Below are 14,583 nucleotides of genomic sequence, written 5' to 3'. Positions count from 1 at the left end.
TCAGTCAGGTTGCAAATGGGACAACTCAAATGATGCAAACTCCAGTGTTGGAGACTCCAGCTACCAGGGAGAAACAGCCTTCAGAAAAGTCAGGGAAATTTAAGAAAAAGTCCTTACTTTTTTTTAATAATAGAAGGAAAGAAATATCACAGATATAACTTCTCCTCTGACCTAGTCCTAAATCTGTTACCTGCTACTGTAATAATAACATTTTGTCTTAGAAGTAGTAAAAAAATAATTTTCTCTTGCTTGACAGAATAAACCTGCACTCATGTAATAGTCATTCTTTTTAGATCTTTATTTCACAATTACTGTTGTGTTGTGTATTTTCATACAGAGTTAAATCTATGCTTAAAAGGCTCTGTATACACTTGCTTATTGGTCATGATTTTAAACCAGTATGAGGGAAAGGAGAGACAAGACAAGGTCAGAATTATAATTTCCTTTGCCCTTTGTTCCAGTAGATAATGTCTCTTCCACCTGAAGCTCATTATTGTTGGCAGATAGCAGGATACTGTATGTCACAATTCCCTCATTAAAATGCCATCTTTCTTGTGGTTTTGAGATCCAGGCCTGTGATCTTGAACTCAAAACAGTGTTGAAGCTGGGGGCTAGGAAATACCACAGACATCCACCCATCAGCAAACATTTATGAGATCATAAAAGTTCTCTTCCCTCTGTAGGGCATTTTGGGGTTTTTTAACAACATGGGACAAATGGCCTCCAAATAGTTGTGCTTTCTAGTTCAGTGACTGTAGGGTAATTCTGACCATTGTCAGATGGTTCCTTCCACCCTTAACCATTCTGTGATTCTGTGTGTGACTGCAATTACATGCTGGGAAACCTGTAATTTTCAGTAATTTGTCTAAGTGAGAAAGCTAACCCTGTGACAGTGCTTCTAGCATAAATAAAATCTCTGAAAACACATGGCTTGGAAAACATACACATTATGTATGGAACTGATTGCCCATTTTATTAATTAGAAGCAATTCATCCATTGCCTTAACTTTCCATTTTACTGGTGGTAGACAATGTTTTCTAAACAAGAATAAGTCACAAAATATTTATTGTGTAATTATAGCGTAATGACAGTGTGTTAATAATTGCTGTGTGTAGGTGTGGGTTCCTGGCAGCCTGAAGGGAAGGTGTGAGATAAGCAGCATGGCAGCAGAGCCATCAGGACCAGTGTGGCTCCTCTCTCTGGGGTAGGAGGGATGATGGAGGACCAGGATCTTCATGTGGCCATGTAACATCCCAGCCCCTGGCTGCTCCCTGGCCTGGCTCTGACACAGGAGGGGTGTCTGACCCGTGACTGCAGCAGGCTGTTCATCTTGCTCATGGAGAGCATTAAGCAAAGACATTTCTCTGACCGTGCCACATTTTTAGGGGCTTTCGGTAATCTTGTGCACATCCTGATTTCTGTCTCCTGTTTGTCTTCTGCAAAGACAGAAGATGCATATTTGAACAATTAAATATTTTTCAGTTCCTAGAATGATAATATAGAACCTTCTCAGAAGAGAGAAGAAGCATACCTGAGTGTTTCAGGACAATTAACCCTTTTCATTGACTATTTTGTACCTGAATAAATACTGCATTTTGTAATTTTTACATGTATCATACTTAAAACTGCTCCTTAGCCATAGGAAACAGGAAAATTTTTCAGTCATATTTCATAAAGGCTGTTTGGAAGAATTTAATAATCTCTCTCTTGCTATGTTAAAATGAATGATTTCAGGAACATCACTTCCCCTATTACACTGAGGTTATTTATTTGGCCCCACCCAGTGACAACATACAAATTCTGAAATTTAGAAGTGCTCAAACTCAAGCAGTTGGCTCAGGCCATAGTGTGTTTAAACTGTGTATTTATTAATGTGCAGTGGTTTTGTTTAAAAAATAAAATACTCTGACATAGATGTTTTACAAATCAAATTATTCTGTTTTAGGCCAAGATGACTCAATTGCCAGAAGCTGAAAAGGAAAAGATAGCTGAGCAAGTGGCTGACTTCAAAAAAGTCAAGAGTAAGCTTGATGCAGAGATTGAAATCTGGGATGATACCAGCAATGACATAATTGTTCTCGCCAAGAGGATGTGTGTGATTATGATGGAGATGACTGATTTCACAAGGTAATTACATTAAAAAAAGGTTCTTGGATATTTAGAAATGCTGGAGGCCATTGTCACACTGTTAGAGCAGCAAATACAGAGTTTAATGTCAGCTCACAGCATCTCTGCAAAGTTGAGTGGCTCAGCTAATGCAATACATCAGGTAGGAGCACTGAAGTGTTGGGGAATTTGATGTTTTAAACTATGCTTATCTGTAATTTTTTGCCTTTGTCCTCTCTTATTAATTTGTTGGTAGGGTTTTTGCACATGTTTTAGCACTTTTATTTCTGCTCTCAGTGAAAGGGAAAAAGTAACAAAATAATCTTGATTTTAAGCTGTAGATTTCTCATCTGTTGTTCTGTCTACTTGTATCAGAGCATGCTGTCAAGCATGAAACACGCTGTACAGAGCCCATGTGTGACAGTACACATTCAGACTCATACATATTTTAGATCCCATTATTGCTGTTGCTTTCATGAGAACTCTTGTGCTGCTAGATGTAGTTTAAAAAATGAAGAGTACCCGAGCAGATAGCTCTCAAAGCTGGTATTTCTTTCTGCTGCCATTGTGTGTTTGATGATGGCCTTACAACAGGAAACAAGTTTAAGTGCAGGAGCTTTTTCTGCCGTGCTCTGAATTAAATGATGTGTAAATCTCATCAAAATGATGATAACAAAGGAAGATACTCGTGGTGGTGTCTGTATTTCCTTTCCCCCCCCCGGTCTAGCTAGCAGTAAAATAGTTGCTGACAAGTGAAGCTGTTACACACAGCCACTCTTGCAGGACACTTATTGCCTCCTGAAATCAGTCCTTTAATGCAAGAGACAAAGAACATTCTCTTTGTGTCTTGGTGGGTGTCAGTGAACAGGGTTGCATCGAGCTGAACCAGCTGGGACAGAGCTGGGCTCTGCTGCAGGCTCTTTCTGGGGAAGGCAGCTGTTGCATTTTATCAGACTGGCACTTTCAAATCCACTGCAAGTGAGAGGGGGGTAAAGACCTGCATGGAGAAGTCTGCAATCCATTATAAAATTTGTTTTAAATATCTCCTTCAGTAAGAAGTTCTGTTTCTTCTTTAATGATGCCAGATGAAGTCTGGCAAAAGGAAGATTTGTATCTGTCTGAGTAATAGGTGAACTCTTGTGGCTCTTCCTCTTATTGTTGCTTATCAAAGGTAGCAGTTGTATGTGCTGAGAAGCACAGCTGGCTCTTCATTTCCTGCTCTGTGGAAATCTGGGAACAGGTGGTAGAATTGTTTAGGTTGGGAAAGATCCTTAAGGTCATTGAGTCCATCCATTTACCCAGCACCACCACGTTCATTTGCTAAACCATGTCCCAAAGTGCCACATCCATAGGTTTTTGAACTCTTCCAAGGATGTTGCTTCCACCACTTCCCTGGACAGCCTCTTTCACTGCTGGACTACCTTTTCAGTGGAGAAATTTTCCTTGATATCTAAGATATCTAACACAAACCTCCCCTTGTTGCAACTTGAAGCCATTCCTCATTCTGTCACTTGTCCCCTGGGAGCAGAGCCCTATCCCCCCTGGCTGTACCCTCCTGTCAGGGAGTTGTGCAGAGGCAGAAAATTCCCCCTGAGCCTCCTTTTCCCCAGGCTGAGCCCCCCCAGCTCCCTGAGCTGCTCCAGAACCTTCCCCAGCTCTTTTGCCCTTCTCTGGACACCCAGGGCATGAATATTGCAGAAGGCACAGCAAGCACCAGCTCACCTTAGGGTCTGAGCTCACCACTCTGTAACTCCCAAGTTCTTGAACATGGAAGAAATAAAAGATCCTGACATTTTGTATTTGTTACATCAGAAGCTACTCAAACAAATAGTAAATTTGTGTATTTGAGTCACTTGTTACATAAGCTGATTGCTGCTGTTCTTCATTGTTCTTCTTGCATTCATTGTTATTTAATCTCAGTGAGTGGATTTCAAAGTTTTGGGTTTTTTGCTCTGTCTTCTGTATAAGTAAATAGCAAGAAATGGCCTGACCTGCTGTAACAGTTTTCATAATATTTTAGTGGAAATACTCTAATTTCTCTCCTGATTGGCTAAAAATGTACACGAAAATCCCAGGGTTGCATTTGGTTTGTTCGTTTTTCCCTAGGCTTTATGTTTAAATGGAGCAGGATCCTTGTTTTCCATTGCCAAAGCAGACCTACGATTAAAAAGATATTTGCCAATAAGCATACCTAAGTCCCTTTTGCTCATATAAGGGAATGTGTATCTAATTCAAGCAGTGCTTTGGATCACAACACTGGAACTTGTAAGTCCTGTTGAGAAAGGAGCAAGGAAGGGTCAGTGGTGTAAGCATAAAGGGAGCTCTGGTATCAAGCTTTGAGAATAGTTTTGCTGTTTGAGCCCTGTGCACCAGGGGAAAGTTCCTTCAAACAGAGAACTGCAGGATGTTTCTGCAGGATTTTCACAGCACTTTGATGATAGGAACGTTCCAACCAGGGCTCAGGTAAGATTGGGACACCAGGCAGAGCTGGCTGCTGTGTCAGAGGTGATTCTGTAGATGCACCACAGAGACCCCAGTGCTGGTAACTGGCCTGGCTGGGATGTTCCACAGCCTGCCCTGACAGCATGCAGCCCATGGATTCAGGATTCACAGTGCCTTTTGAAGGCTCTGGAACAATCCCTGTCACTTTTCTGTGGTGTAAAGACTAAATGAGAATCACTGGGCTTTTACCCTTACCCATTCTGTAGATTGTTCGATTCCAAATGGGGCCATATGAACACTTTCTTTAAACAAAAGAGTGCAGCTCTTAGCAAACTGTTCAGAAAGTATCTCATATTTGTTCTTGCTACTTGACATTTGTTTCTAAAATGGCATCAATATTGGAGTTAATATGAGAAATATAGTGAAAATAGCAACACAAATTAACAAGACAAGAAAAAAGTAGATCTAGCAAAGTCATCCTCCAAAAGCTGTTCCCCGTTATCCTTGTAGTAAGACTAAATGTAATTCTCTAGTACTTCAAGGATTGCAGCTTGCCTAAACTTTTCTCTCTGTAGTACTCCTGGTTACCACCAAGTGCAGCTGCCTTTGTGGGCAGGGCTCCTCACCTGGTAATAGCCACAGTCTTAATTCACAGCCTTAATTCATCTGGGCTTCTAGTCTTTGCTTGGGAAAGCAAATTGAGATGGCAGTTCTGTAGTTACTGCATTCAAAGAGGCCATGAGACACACAGATGACAGAGGACAGAAAAGAGTTCTATTCCTAGTCAAGTTCCTCACCATAACTCACTATTTGATTTACTTTTCCTGGTGCCCCTTCCCACTTCAGAGTTACCTGTGATCCTCCTGTGATCTCCCATCCAGCAGCCAGATGCTTTTGAAATTCTGTGGAGCTTTTTCATTGCATCTTGAAATCTGCTGCCTTCCTTGCCTTTTTCTGACCCTCCTAGCCCTCAGATTTTTATCAGCTCCACCCAGCTCCTCTCACCCACGTGGAAGTCCCATATCCCAGCTCTCCTGCTCAGTCTTATTCCCGTCACCAACCTGGTCTGTCAGTGCCACAAAAGGCAATGGTACCTTTGTTAGTAACCCCCTGAACCAAGTGTCATTGCAGTCACAGTTCAGCTTGCGATACACGTAGGAATTGCCCTTTTCCCTTCCCTTCCTGCTCGTCTCTGGACATTCACTGCTCAGCACTGTTTCATTAAGCATCTGGGATGCTTTTGAGAGTCCATAGCTGCTCAGTGTTTGCATCATAAGCCTTAGGATGAGAACAAACAACTTCCACTTTAAATGATTTCATCAAAAATCACTTAAAGATTGAAGGTTGTAAATGTTTGCTGACAGAGGTGCTTTCCAGCCGAGTTATCAGAAAGGACAGCTGTTTTGGAGACAGTGGCTTTGGGCGAAGAACGTGAACCTCTCCTTTGGGTTCTGTGTTAAGAGCAGCTTCTGCTTGTGTTACTTACATGAAGGTGTTCTGTAAGGTCCGCTTGTTTCCTGGGTGAGGGCAGTTCAGTTGTGTGTGCATGCTTGCATGTGATTATCCCCATGCCTTGTCAGACAGAGCCAGCAGGATTCCCTTGTTCCAGCAGGGCAGGCTAAGCAGGTACATCCTGCTGTTAAAACGAGCAGCAGAACTGCATTAGTGCAGTGGTGCCAGGGCGGTGAAAGGGTTTGCAGTGCTCAGGATCCTGACTGTCCTGCCAGGGCTGTGTGCAATGGCCTCGGGCAGGTGTTGCTCTCAAATAAACAGGAGCTCTCAGCTTTGTGATGGATTCTTGAGGGTGTCAGGTTAAACCGTGTAGCACAATCAGCTGATACTGCTCCTTCTCCCTGAATGTCACAGAGCTTCTAATATTTACACAAATAAGTCAGGATTTTGAAGGCAGATCCAGTATCTGTGTCTTCCTGTCCATCCCAAAAACTGAGTCTGAATTTCCTTTACACTACTACTGTGTCTTTATTAATGATACTTGCATAGAATGTGATATTTCATATGATACTTTTGTAGATGCTTCTGCCATTTTTATAGTAGAAATCATTTCAGCTGATTCTTAAATATGTACATCAGCAAGTATTTAATCTGATTTGGCAGTTGTTACTCAATATAGTTCTAATAGTTAGTGCTAAATACTCATCCTTCAATAGTTACATTTCTAAAAAAAATTATAAAATCCAAATATATTACTTATTTTATACAACCCTTATTCCAAAGGGAAAATCACCTGGTGGATAGAAGTCTTAGAAGCAAAAGAGAAAAATTCAAAGAAATAAAAATAATTTAACAGTTTGGCTCTGTGACAGTGTTACTCCAAGTATTTATATATATCCAGTTTGCCTGCAAGCTAAGTGGATTAATTTTTCCTGTAGTAGACACAATTACCATCAATATTAGTATTATTAAACAAACACAGTAGCTCATGAATGCACAGTCTGATTTAGATCCTTCTGCTAGGGATTAAACATTAGAATTCCCTCAGTGCCACAGGTTCTGGTGGTGGCAGTGTGCAGCTGCAGAGGGTGTTGGAGCAGAGGCACACCCTTCACATGGCTGCTCTTTGCAGGTTAACAAAGCATGGTGAATACTTGTAAACCAATACAGTGAGCAGCTAATGGCCAAAATAATGAGCACAACATTTCTTCCTTTCCACTGCAGCATATCTGTGGCAAAGTACAGCTGACTCATGTACAGCTGCAGTCAGGAAACAGGTTTTGCTACTACTCATAACTGGAGTAGAAATACTAAAGGGAAAGGATAAACTGGAGCTGCCTGTCAGCCTCAACAGTAGAAGAGGACATGTACATACACAGGCCTGCATCAGCTTTGTTTTTGCAGTCTTCTGTTCTTTTTGTGTCACCTGTTGTTCCTTAACCACAACCGTTTTAGGCTCTTCTGTTCTCTGCCTGCGCTGTCAGAGCCAAAACACACATTTCTCTCATCTCCGAGTGCTGCTGCTGACTGCAGGCAGCACATGACATTCAGAATGCTCTGGTACAGGCAGGAGAGACTCCGAAGTCCCTGAAATTGTTCTTGGAATTTCTGGGAAAATAAAAGCTCTTTAGCAAATGTCAGGACAGAAAGATGTTCTGTTATTATTTCTTCCCTCTCTCAGTGAGATAATTATATAGATAATTATGGATATCTTTCTATAAGACAAGCATGTGTAATTATTTCACAGTTTATCTATTGCCCCTTTCCTTGGAAGGGTGAGGCATTCACAGTTTGTTCTTTCGTTTAAAAACTGTTTTTAAAAAAGGTACTTTATTAGTGCAACTTCCATTTCCTTGGAACAGAAATGAAAATGAACATAACACTGTCTTTTTATTGAGTTTAACAGTTGCAGTCAGTCTCTTGAAAGAAAGGTGACAAAAAATTATTTTTGCTTGACATTTGACCTTTCTACATTTCAACTTTTTATATTGCCAATGCTTGCAAACCATTTTTAAAATATTCTTACTTTCCTGCAAGAAAACCAGATTGTGATAAAAGTAGCAGGGCTCAGAAATTGAACCTTTTTTATGAATGGCACTTTTTTCATATGGACATGAAAGTTAATTTAAGATAATGTTTTAATTGATTTTAAACAAACAGTCATTTGCAGCTGGAATGGGAAATGACTCCTAAATTTCATGTATACAGGTAGAAATCAAGACACAAAGAGAATTCTCCCAGTCATCTGGTTAAAAGTCTTGTGTAAAACTCTTCAGCTTAAAAATTCTGGTGGTGATTTACTTGTGTGATGTGCTTAGTTGACTTACTGCTGGACTGTGTGAAGCCACTTCTGAATCACTTCTTGCTTGCTGTAGGATGCCTTGTAGTCATGGAAGCTGTGAAGATTAATTCCTCTGATTAGAGCAATTACATGCTCCACATCCTAAAGGAATTTTATAAATTGAAGTCCAAAAATGTGCTCCATTTTAAACAGTAAGGCTTAGTTGTGCTGTTTGTGCAGAAGTCCTTAGTTTGTGCTGATGTGTGTCATACCTCATGCGTGGATAAGCACAGGGCAAAGCAATACTGACACAACCTCCCTGTCCCTGTGTCCAAATGTGACTGGTATTTACCTGAACACAGGAGATCCTCAGAACAATCAGAGGGAACAGCTGGTGCTTGTTTTTTATTTTTCCTGTAGTCCTGTGTAAGATTTCAGTGAATTCCTTGCATTTTTAGCAATATTACAATTAGTGTAACAGTTATTTCAGAGTATCTAGTACTATAACCCTTAGCATAAAAGTTGAGGCAAAAAAAGAGAAGAGATTGAGATTTTTGTTGGTTGGCAGAGAGGATCATGAGGACCTATTGTCCACGCCTCATATGCATAGTCAACAAATTAATAAAATGGAGACATACTCAAATATAGCAAAATCACAAATAAGGCAGACAAACAGATCTATGTAGCCTCTGGCAGAAGTCTGTTCAGGACCAGAAGCAAATCAACTACAACTCAGAGTGTACATTACAGCAAATGCAACCCTATTTTAGTGACAAGCTGTAAGTCTTGTACTGGAAAGAGCCATCTTCTGCCTTTCATCCTTAGGGTCTGCTATAATCAGAGGACAAAGGGAATTCAGAGCTCTCAAGTATCAGCTCCTATCAGCGGAGGCATCAGGAGTGTAAAGAGGAGTTCAGGCAGTAATTGCACAGCTTCCAGGGCAGATTTCCGGGGAGCTGGGAGGGCTGTGGTGGGACATGTCCTTTGGGTCCAGCAGAGCAGGTCCGAGCCGTGCCCGTGTGAGCGGCACCGGGCCCGAGCCGGGGGTGCCCTGCACCAGTTCCGGGGCGCTCAGCACTTAGCACGGCGGGCACAGCTGGCTCAGCCCCCCAGCAGGGGCAGCGGGAACCTCGGAGCTCTGGGTTCTGCAGGGCAGCCACACTGCCTGGGCAAATCTGGCAGCCGCACTTCACTGCCGTCGTTCAGCGCCTTCCTTCTTGTCCCGGGGCAGCAGGAGAGAGGTGCCGAGACTGTGAGGGCGTAGCCGGCTGCTCCCTCAGGGAGGAGGCCGGGGCGGTCGCGGTGGAGACACGGCGGGCGCTGAGCACCGCACCGGGGTGGCAGCAGCCCAGGCTGCTGGGAATCACTGCCAGTCCCAGCCAGGCGGAGCAGGGAGCAGCTCCATGGTCCCTTGACGTGCGCAGAGCTGGGTTGGGGCATGTCCCCGAGCCTGCCCGGGGGAGAAGCTGCTGGCGAGGCAGGGTCAGCCCCAGGCAGAGGGCAAGGCTGGGGCAGCTGTAGCTGTGAGCCAGGGCTGGGCTGGGCTGCAGGGCAGAGCTTAACTGGGGCTCTGGGCTGTGCGAGGGGCCCAGTGAGCTTGGGCTGCAGCGCTGAGAGCTCTGGGCTTTGTGAGGGGCCCAGTGAGCCTGGGCAGCAGCGCTGAGGGCTCTGGGCTTTGTGAGGGGCCCAGTGAGCCTGGGCAGCAGCACTGAGGGCTCTGGGCTTTGTGAGGGGCCCAGTGAACCTGGGCCACAGCGCTGAGGGCTCTGGGCGGCAGTGCTGAGGGCTCTGGGCGGCAGCAGCGCTGAGGGCTCTGGGCAGCAGCAGTGCTGAGGGCTCTGGGTGGCAGCGCTGAGGGCTCTGGGCGGCAGCAGCGCTGAGGGCTCTGGGCCACAGCGCTGAGGGCTCTGGGCGGCAGCAGCGCTGAGGGCTCTGGGCGGCAGCAGCGCTGAGGGCTCTGGGCGGCAGCAGTGCTGAGGGCTCTGGGCAGCAGTGCTGAGGGCTCTGGGCAGCAGCGCTGAGGGCTCTGGGCGGCAGTGCTGAGGGCTCTGGGCAGCAGCAGCGCTGAGGGCTCTGGGCAGCAGCAGTGCTGAGGGCTCTGGGCAGCAGCAGCGCTGAGGGCTCTGGGCAGCAGCAGCGCTGAGGGCTCTGGGCGGCAGCAGCGCTGAGGGCTCTGGGCGGCAGCAGCGCTGAGGGCTCTGGGCAGCAGCGCTGAGGGCTCTGGGCGGCAGCAGCGCTGAGGGCTCTGGGCGGCAGCAGCGCTGAGGGCTCTGGGCGGCAGTGCTGAGGGTCACCGGTGCCCTGGGGCTGTGGCACCGGGCACAGCAGGGCTGGAAGCCGGGATCCCCTGGGATACTTGGGTATGAATGAGGTGGTGATCGGTGATGAGCTGGCATTCTGTCCTCAGGACAGTGTTCAGGGAACTCGTAACAATGCCGGTTTTGTGGCATTCTCCAAAGGCACGGCATGGAACCTGCCTTTGATCTTCAGTGTCTTGCACAAGTCTTGTTTTTATGTTTATTTTGCTCAAGCTGTTGTTGGGTGAGAGCACCCAGCAATGCCTCCTAGGAAAATAAAGAAGCAGTCATTAAAAAAGCAAAACACCTCTCCCAGCTTTTTACCCTTTAAAATATAGGCCTATTTTTATGGGATTTATTTGCTATATTTTGTATATGCTATATATTTTTGGCTATAACACCATATGTTCAGGTTCCTCCTGAATTAATTAGCAGAAGTTAGAAGCTTAAACCTTTGGAGGGCTTCCAAGAAATAAGACTGGAACTTTTGCAGTTATCAGCCCCTTCATTGGAAGGGTAGGCACAGCAGTGAATTAATTACAACCAGAAATTTGACATAAAATATTAGTTACTTTTTTTTCCCTGTGAGTTTAATGCTGATTCAAATGGAAGTTTTGCTTACAGGAGATCAGTCATGTTCAGAGTATGATGTACACATACATTTCTCTTGACAATTTATTATCTAAGAATGGATGCATGGCAGTTACTGCACTGTTGACCTGACTGGTGAAACAGAAGTCTGGAGTTGTCACTGCAGAGTTTGTGAACTTGATAATACAGATAGCACCTAATGGGGGTACATAAAAATGAGTGGTAGTTGCAGATAGTGAAATAGAAAGGAAGCAGATCAGTGGGAATTGCTTTTGAGGCTGAGTAGGCTTTGCAGAGCTGGTGATGCCTCAGGGGGCTGCTCGTGGCTACCAGCATGAGATGACTGCAGTGAAGGGGTGCTGCTGTCTCAACTGGCACTCTGATCTCAGTGGGGAGGCAAGTGGGCAATCCGGAGAAAGGAATGAGGGACAGGCACTTCCCTGCCATCTTCTCCAGCTTCTTTTTGCCTTAGCAATACTATCAACTTTGTATATCAAGGTTTCTCTATCAGAATATAAAATGGGAAAAAATTGATGCCTTTTAAGTCATGTTTTCCAAAACAAAGAGATTTTATAACACAAACTATTTTCTTTTATATTCACATATACAATAAGTTCGTACGCACTGGAGAAAAACCAGGTTTTGTCTCTGTGTTCTGGATGTGACTGCTGTCATTGTGTAGGTGAGGCGAGGGCACAGCATACCCTGAAAACCAGGTGGATGTGGTACCTAGCTGTACCCAAATCAGCTGCAGGCTCCCCAGATTGTGTGTCTGGCTTTGGTTGTTTAGGATGCCAGCAGTACAGTCGAGGCTGGGGAGAAGAAGTATAGCTAGAATTTTCTCTACTGAAATATATTACTTCAGTTGTTCTGAAATAAGTATTTTATTATTGCTTTCCCCTCCTCCCTAGACCGAGAACTGCAGCACTTGCTGTAGTCACCCTTTTCTGTGCAGATGAAGGGATGGTTATTTCAGAGAGCTAAGGCTTTTTTTCCAAAATCACTTCTCCTGCATTAGTTCTCATCCCTCTCTTCACCCTAATAAATGTCCGACTTGCTTCTCTCTGAGTGATCAAGCCACAGGAAATAATTTCCACAGAGAGAGAACCTTTGGTTTCTTTATGGCCAAGAGTCAGGCCATGGAGTTGCCATCAAATAAAATATAACTGTTCCCAGAAGCTGCAGGGTTGCCAACACTCTTACTGTATTTCCTATGTAATTAATTTTATTTAATAATATTTTAGTTTAGTTTTCTTCCTGGAGTATACATACTTCTGAGAAAAACTATGCACAAATGCTCACCTTGGGAGCACAGTGAACAACAGAAACAGTGCTGAACTGCTGTTTTCTGCTGAAATTATGACTGGAGTCTGTTCCAAACTTTTTTAATTAAACCAGGACCTTTCACAGTTTGCATAGCCTGCCAATGGTTTTCACACTTCTTTCTTCCAAAACTATATAGAACGTTTTTCAATTCAGTACCTTTGGCAGCTGCTGTTTTGCTACTTTTGGGAATGAAAACTCTGTCTTTCTCCTTAAGGGGGCACTGGCAGTGTCATTCAGCATCCCTCAGTGCACCTCACACTGAGCTGGCTGCTCGTAAAGGTTAGCAAATAGTTTTGCCTCTCCATCCCTCTGCCTTGTTGCCAGGCTGAGGCACAGGACTGGAGGGCAGAAGGAGGATGCCCGTAGTGAGTCTCTAGCCCAACCCCTGAGCTGGTAAGAAGATGGCTAAAGGCAGAAATGTGGAGGGATCTGCATGGCAGATTGCAAACATAAGGTGTTCTTGTGCAGTATTTTCTCAAAGCTGTCTCAATCCCCACTGTTAAGATCATCCAAGAGCTATTCTTGCTGCTAGGAAGCATGGACCCCATAACCTCACTGCTTGGGGGTGCTCTGTGGTGGCAGAGGGAAGGAGTGACACTGTTCAGTGTGTCTGGGGTGGGTGAGAGCTAGTGAAGGAGCTTGAGAGTTCAGTAGGGTCACTTCATCTCATGGTAAACCTATTGAAAAGCTAGTTCAAAGATCTCTACTGTAGTCATAGGTCTACCACAGACCACTGAGATCATCTCTACACAGGCACCTCTATTCCTGCCTTAAAAGAAGTAGCTGACACTGTCATTAAGGGTTCTTTAGGCTGATGGAAAGGCCACAGGTCCTCAATATACCAAGAAGGAAAATAAATAAAATAACCAGACCTGTGAAGGAGGAGGGGAGAGGTGTTGTGAACATACTTCTTCCTCTAGGCCTGCCCCAGGAATGAGTGTTCTTGTGGAGAAAATGTGCTTCTGATCTGTGCATTGTCAGAGAAGGAGGAAACAGAAATGTAGTTCCTGCTTTTCAACATTCTGATCAGCTTCCCACTTCCACCTGGATGACTTGATCACTAGTTCTGTTGCTGTACTGACAGGAGTCTGTCTGTCCCTGGAGCTGAAGGCAAACTGTGGAAGCTAGGTGTAAAATTAAGAGAAGACTTGGCCGTTTACACTAACAGCTTTGACTTACTTTTAGCATTAAGCAGTGGTTTATTTTTGTTTTTGTTCATTGGTTTAAACATCTTTTTCCTGTTGACCAAATCATCTATGCAGAGCACCATATTCAGTGGGTAATGGCTGAGAAGCCTCTTTGGTATGTATGGGCCTGTGGTAATTGCTAGACATATGGTAATGCTCTGCTCTTAAGTAACTTTTTTTTTGCTGAGTAGTTATAAACAGATCATAGATCCCAGTTAATTTAGTGCTTCAAGGTTTCTGTACTGGAATATGCATGATTCTGTTTCTCTCTCTGGAATGTCTTCATTACTGCTGCCTGCTCTGTTGATACTGCTTTGAAATAGGCCAGTCAGAGGTAGCAGATGAGGATAACATGAATATTCTAGAAGTGATTTCCTTAAAGGGTTCTCAGTGCTTGTACAGGAAGGCAGGAGCTGCAGACACCAGATGCTGGACATCTGTTAGCAGGAGCTGTGAGAGCTCAGTGCTGTGTTCCACCAAGGGTTTGGCATGGTGTGGGAAGCACAGGATATGGCAGGAAGGAGCTGCTGCCAAGGGAGTTACTGCTGCTGGAAGGGGCATTGCAAGCTTCCAGTCAGTATTGCCTTTCATTTTGCATGGATGCCTGAAACATGTTCTTTGCATTTCCAAGTATTCAGGGCTATGCATGGGCAGGTCCTGTCCAGATTGATTGTTGCACTCTACCCATATCAAGAATGTTCTGTTTCCCACACAGGGTTGCAGCTTTCCTCTGCACAAGCCATAACTTTCCTTTTGGAACCAGCAGTTCAGAATGGATTAATAAGAGAGTCAATGAGTTACTTCTCCATCATTTCCTATACCTTTTTAAACTAGCTGTGGGATTTTTTTTTCACTTTTTTTCTCAAAGGGCACTTCCAGACCTGTCCATCAGATTCTCTG

General features: G+C 44.3%; 1 protein-coding gene across 1 annotated transcript in view; it reads left to right on the top strand.

Annotated features, from left to right (window-relative positions):
• Nucleotides 1-14,583, top strand: part of CTNNA3 (catenin alpha 3) — a 431,599-nt gene that overhangs the window by 376,407 nt on the left and 40,609 nt on the right. Inside the window, exon 15 of the mRNA XM_066555001.1 lies at nt 1,947-2,128. Coding sequence (XP_066411098.1) covers nt 1,947-2,128 — 182 coding nt within the window. The remainder of the gene's footprint in view (nt 1-1,946; nt 2,129-14,583) is intronic.

Source organism: Molothrus aeneus, chromosome 8 (genome assembly GCF_037042795.1).
Source record: "Molothrus aeneus isolate 106 chromosome 8, BPBGC_Maene_1.0, whole genome shotgun sequence".
Classification (NCBI taxonomy): Eukaryota; Metazoa; Chordata; class Aves; order Passeriformes; family Icteridae; genus Molothrus; species Molothrus aeneus.
Note: the sequence above shows the minus strand (reverse complement) of the source record. Positions and strands in the feature narration are given on the sequence as shown.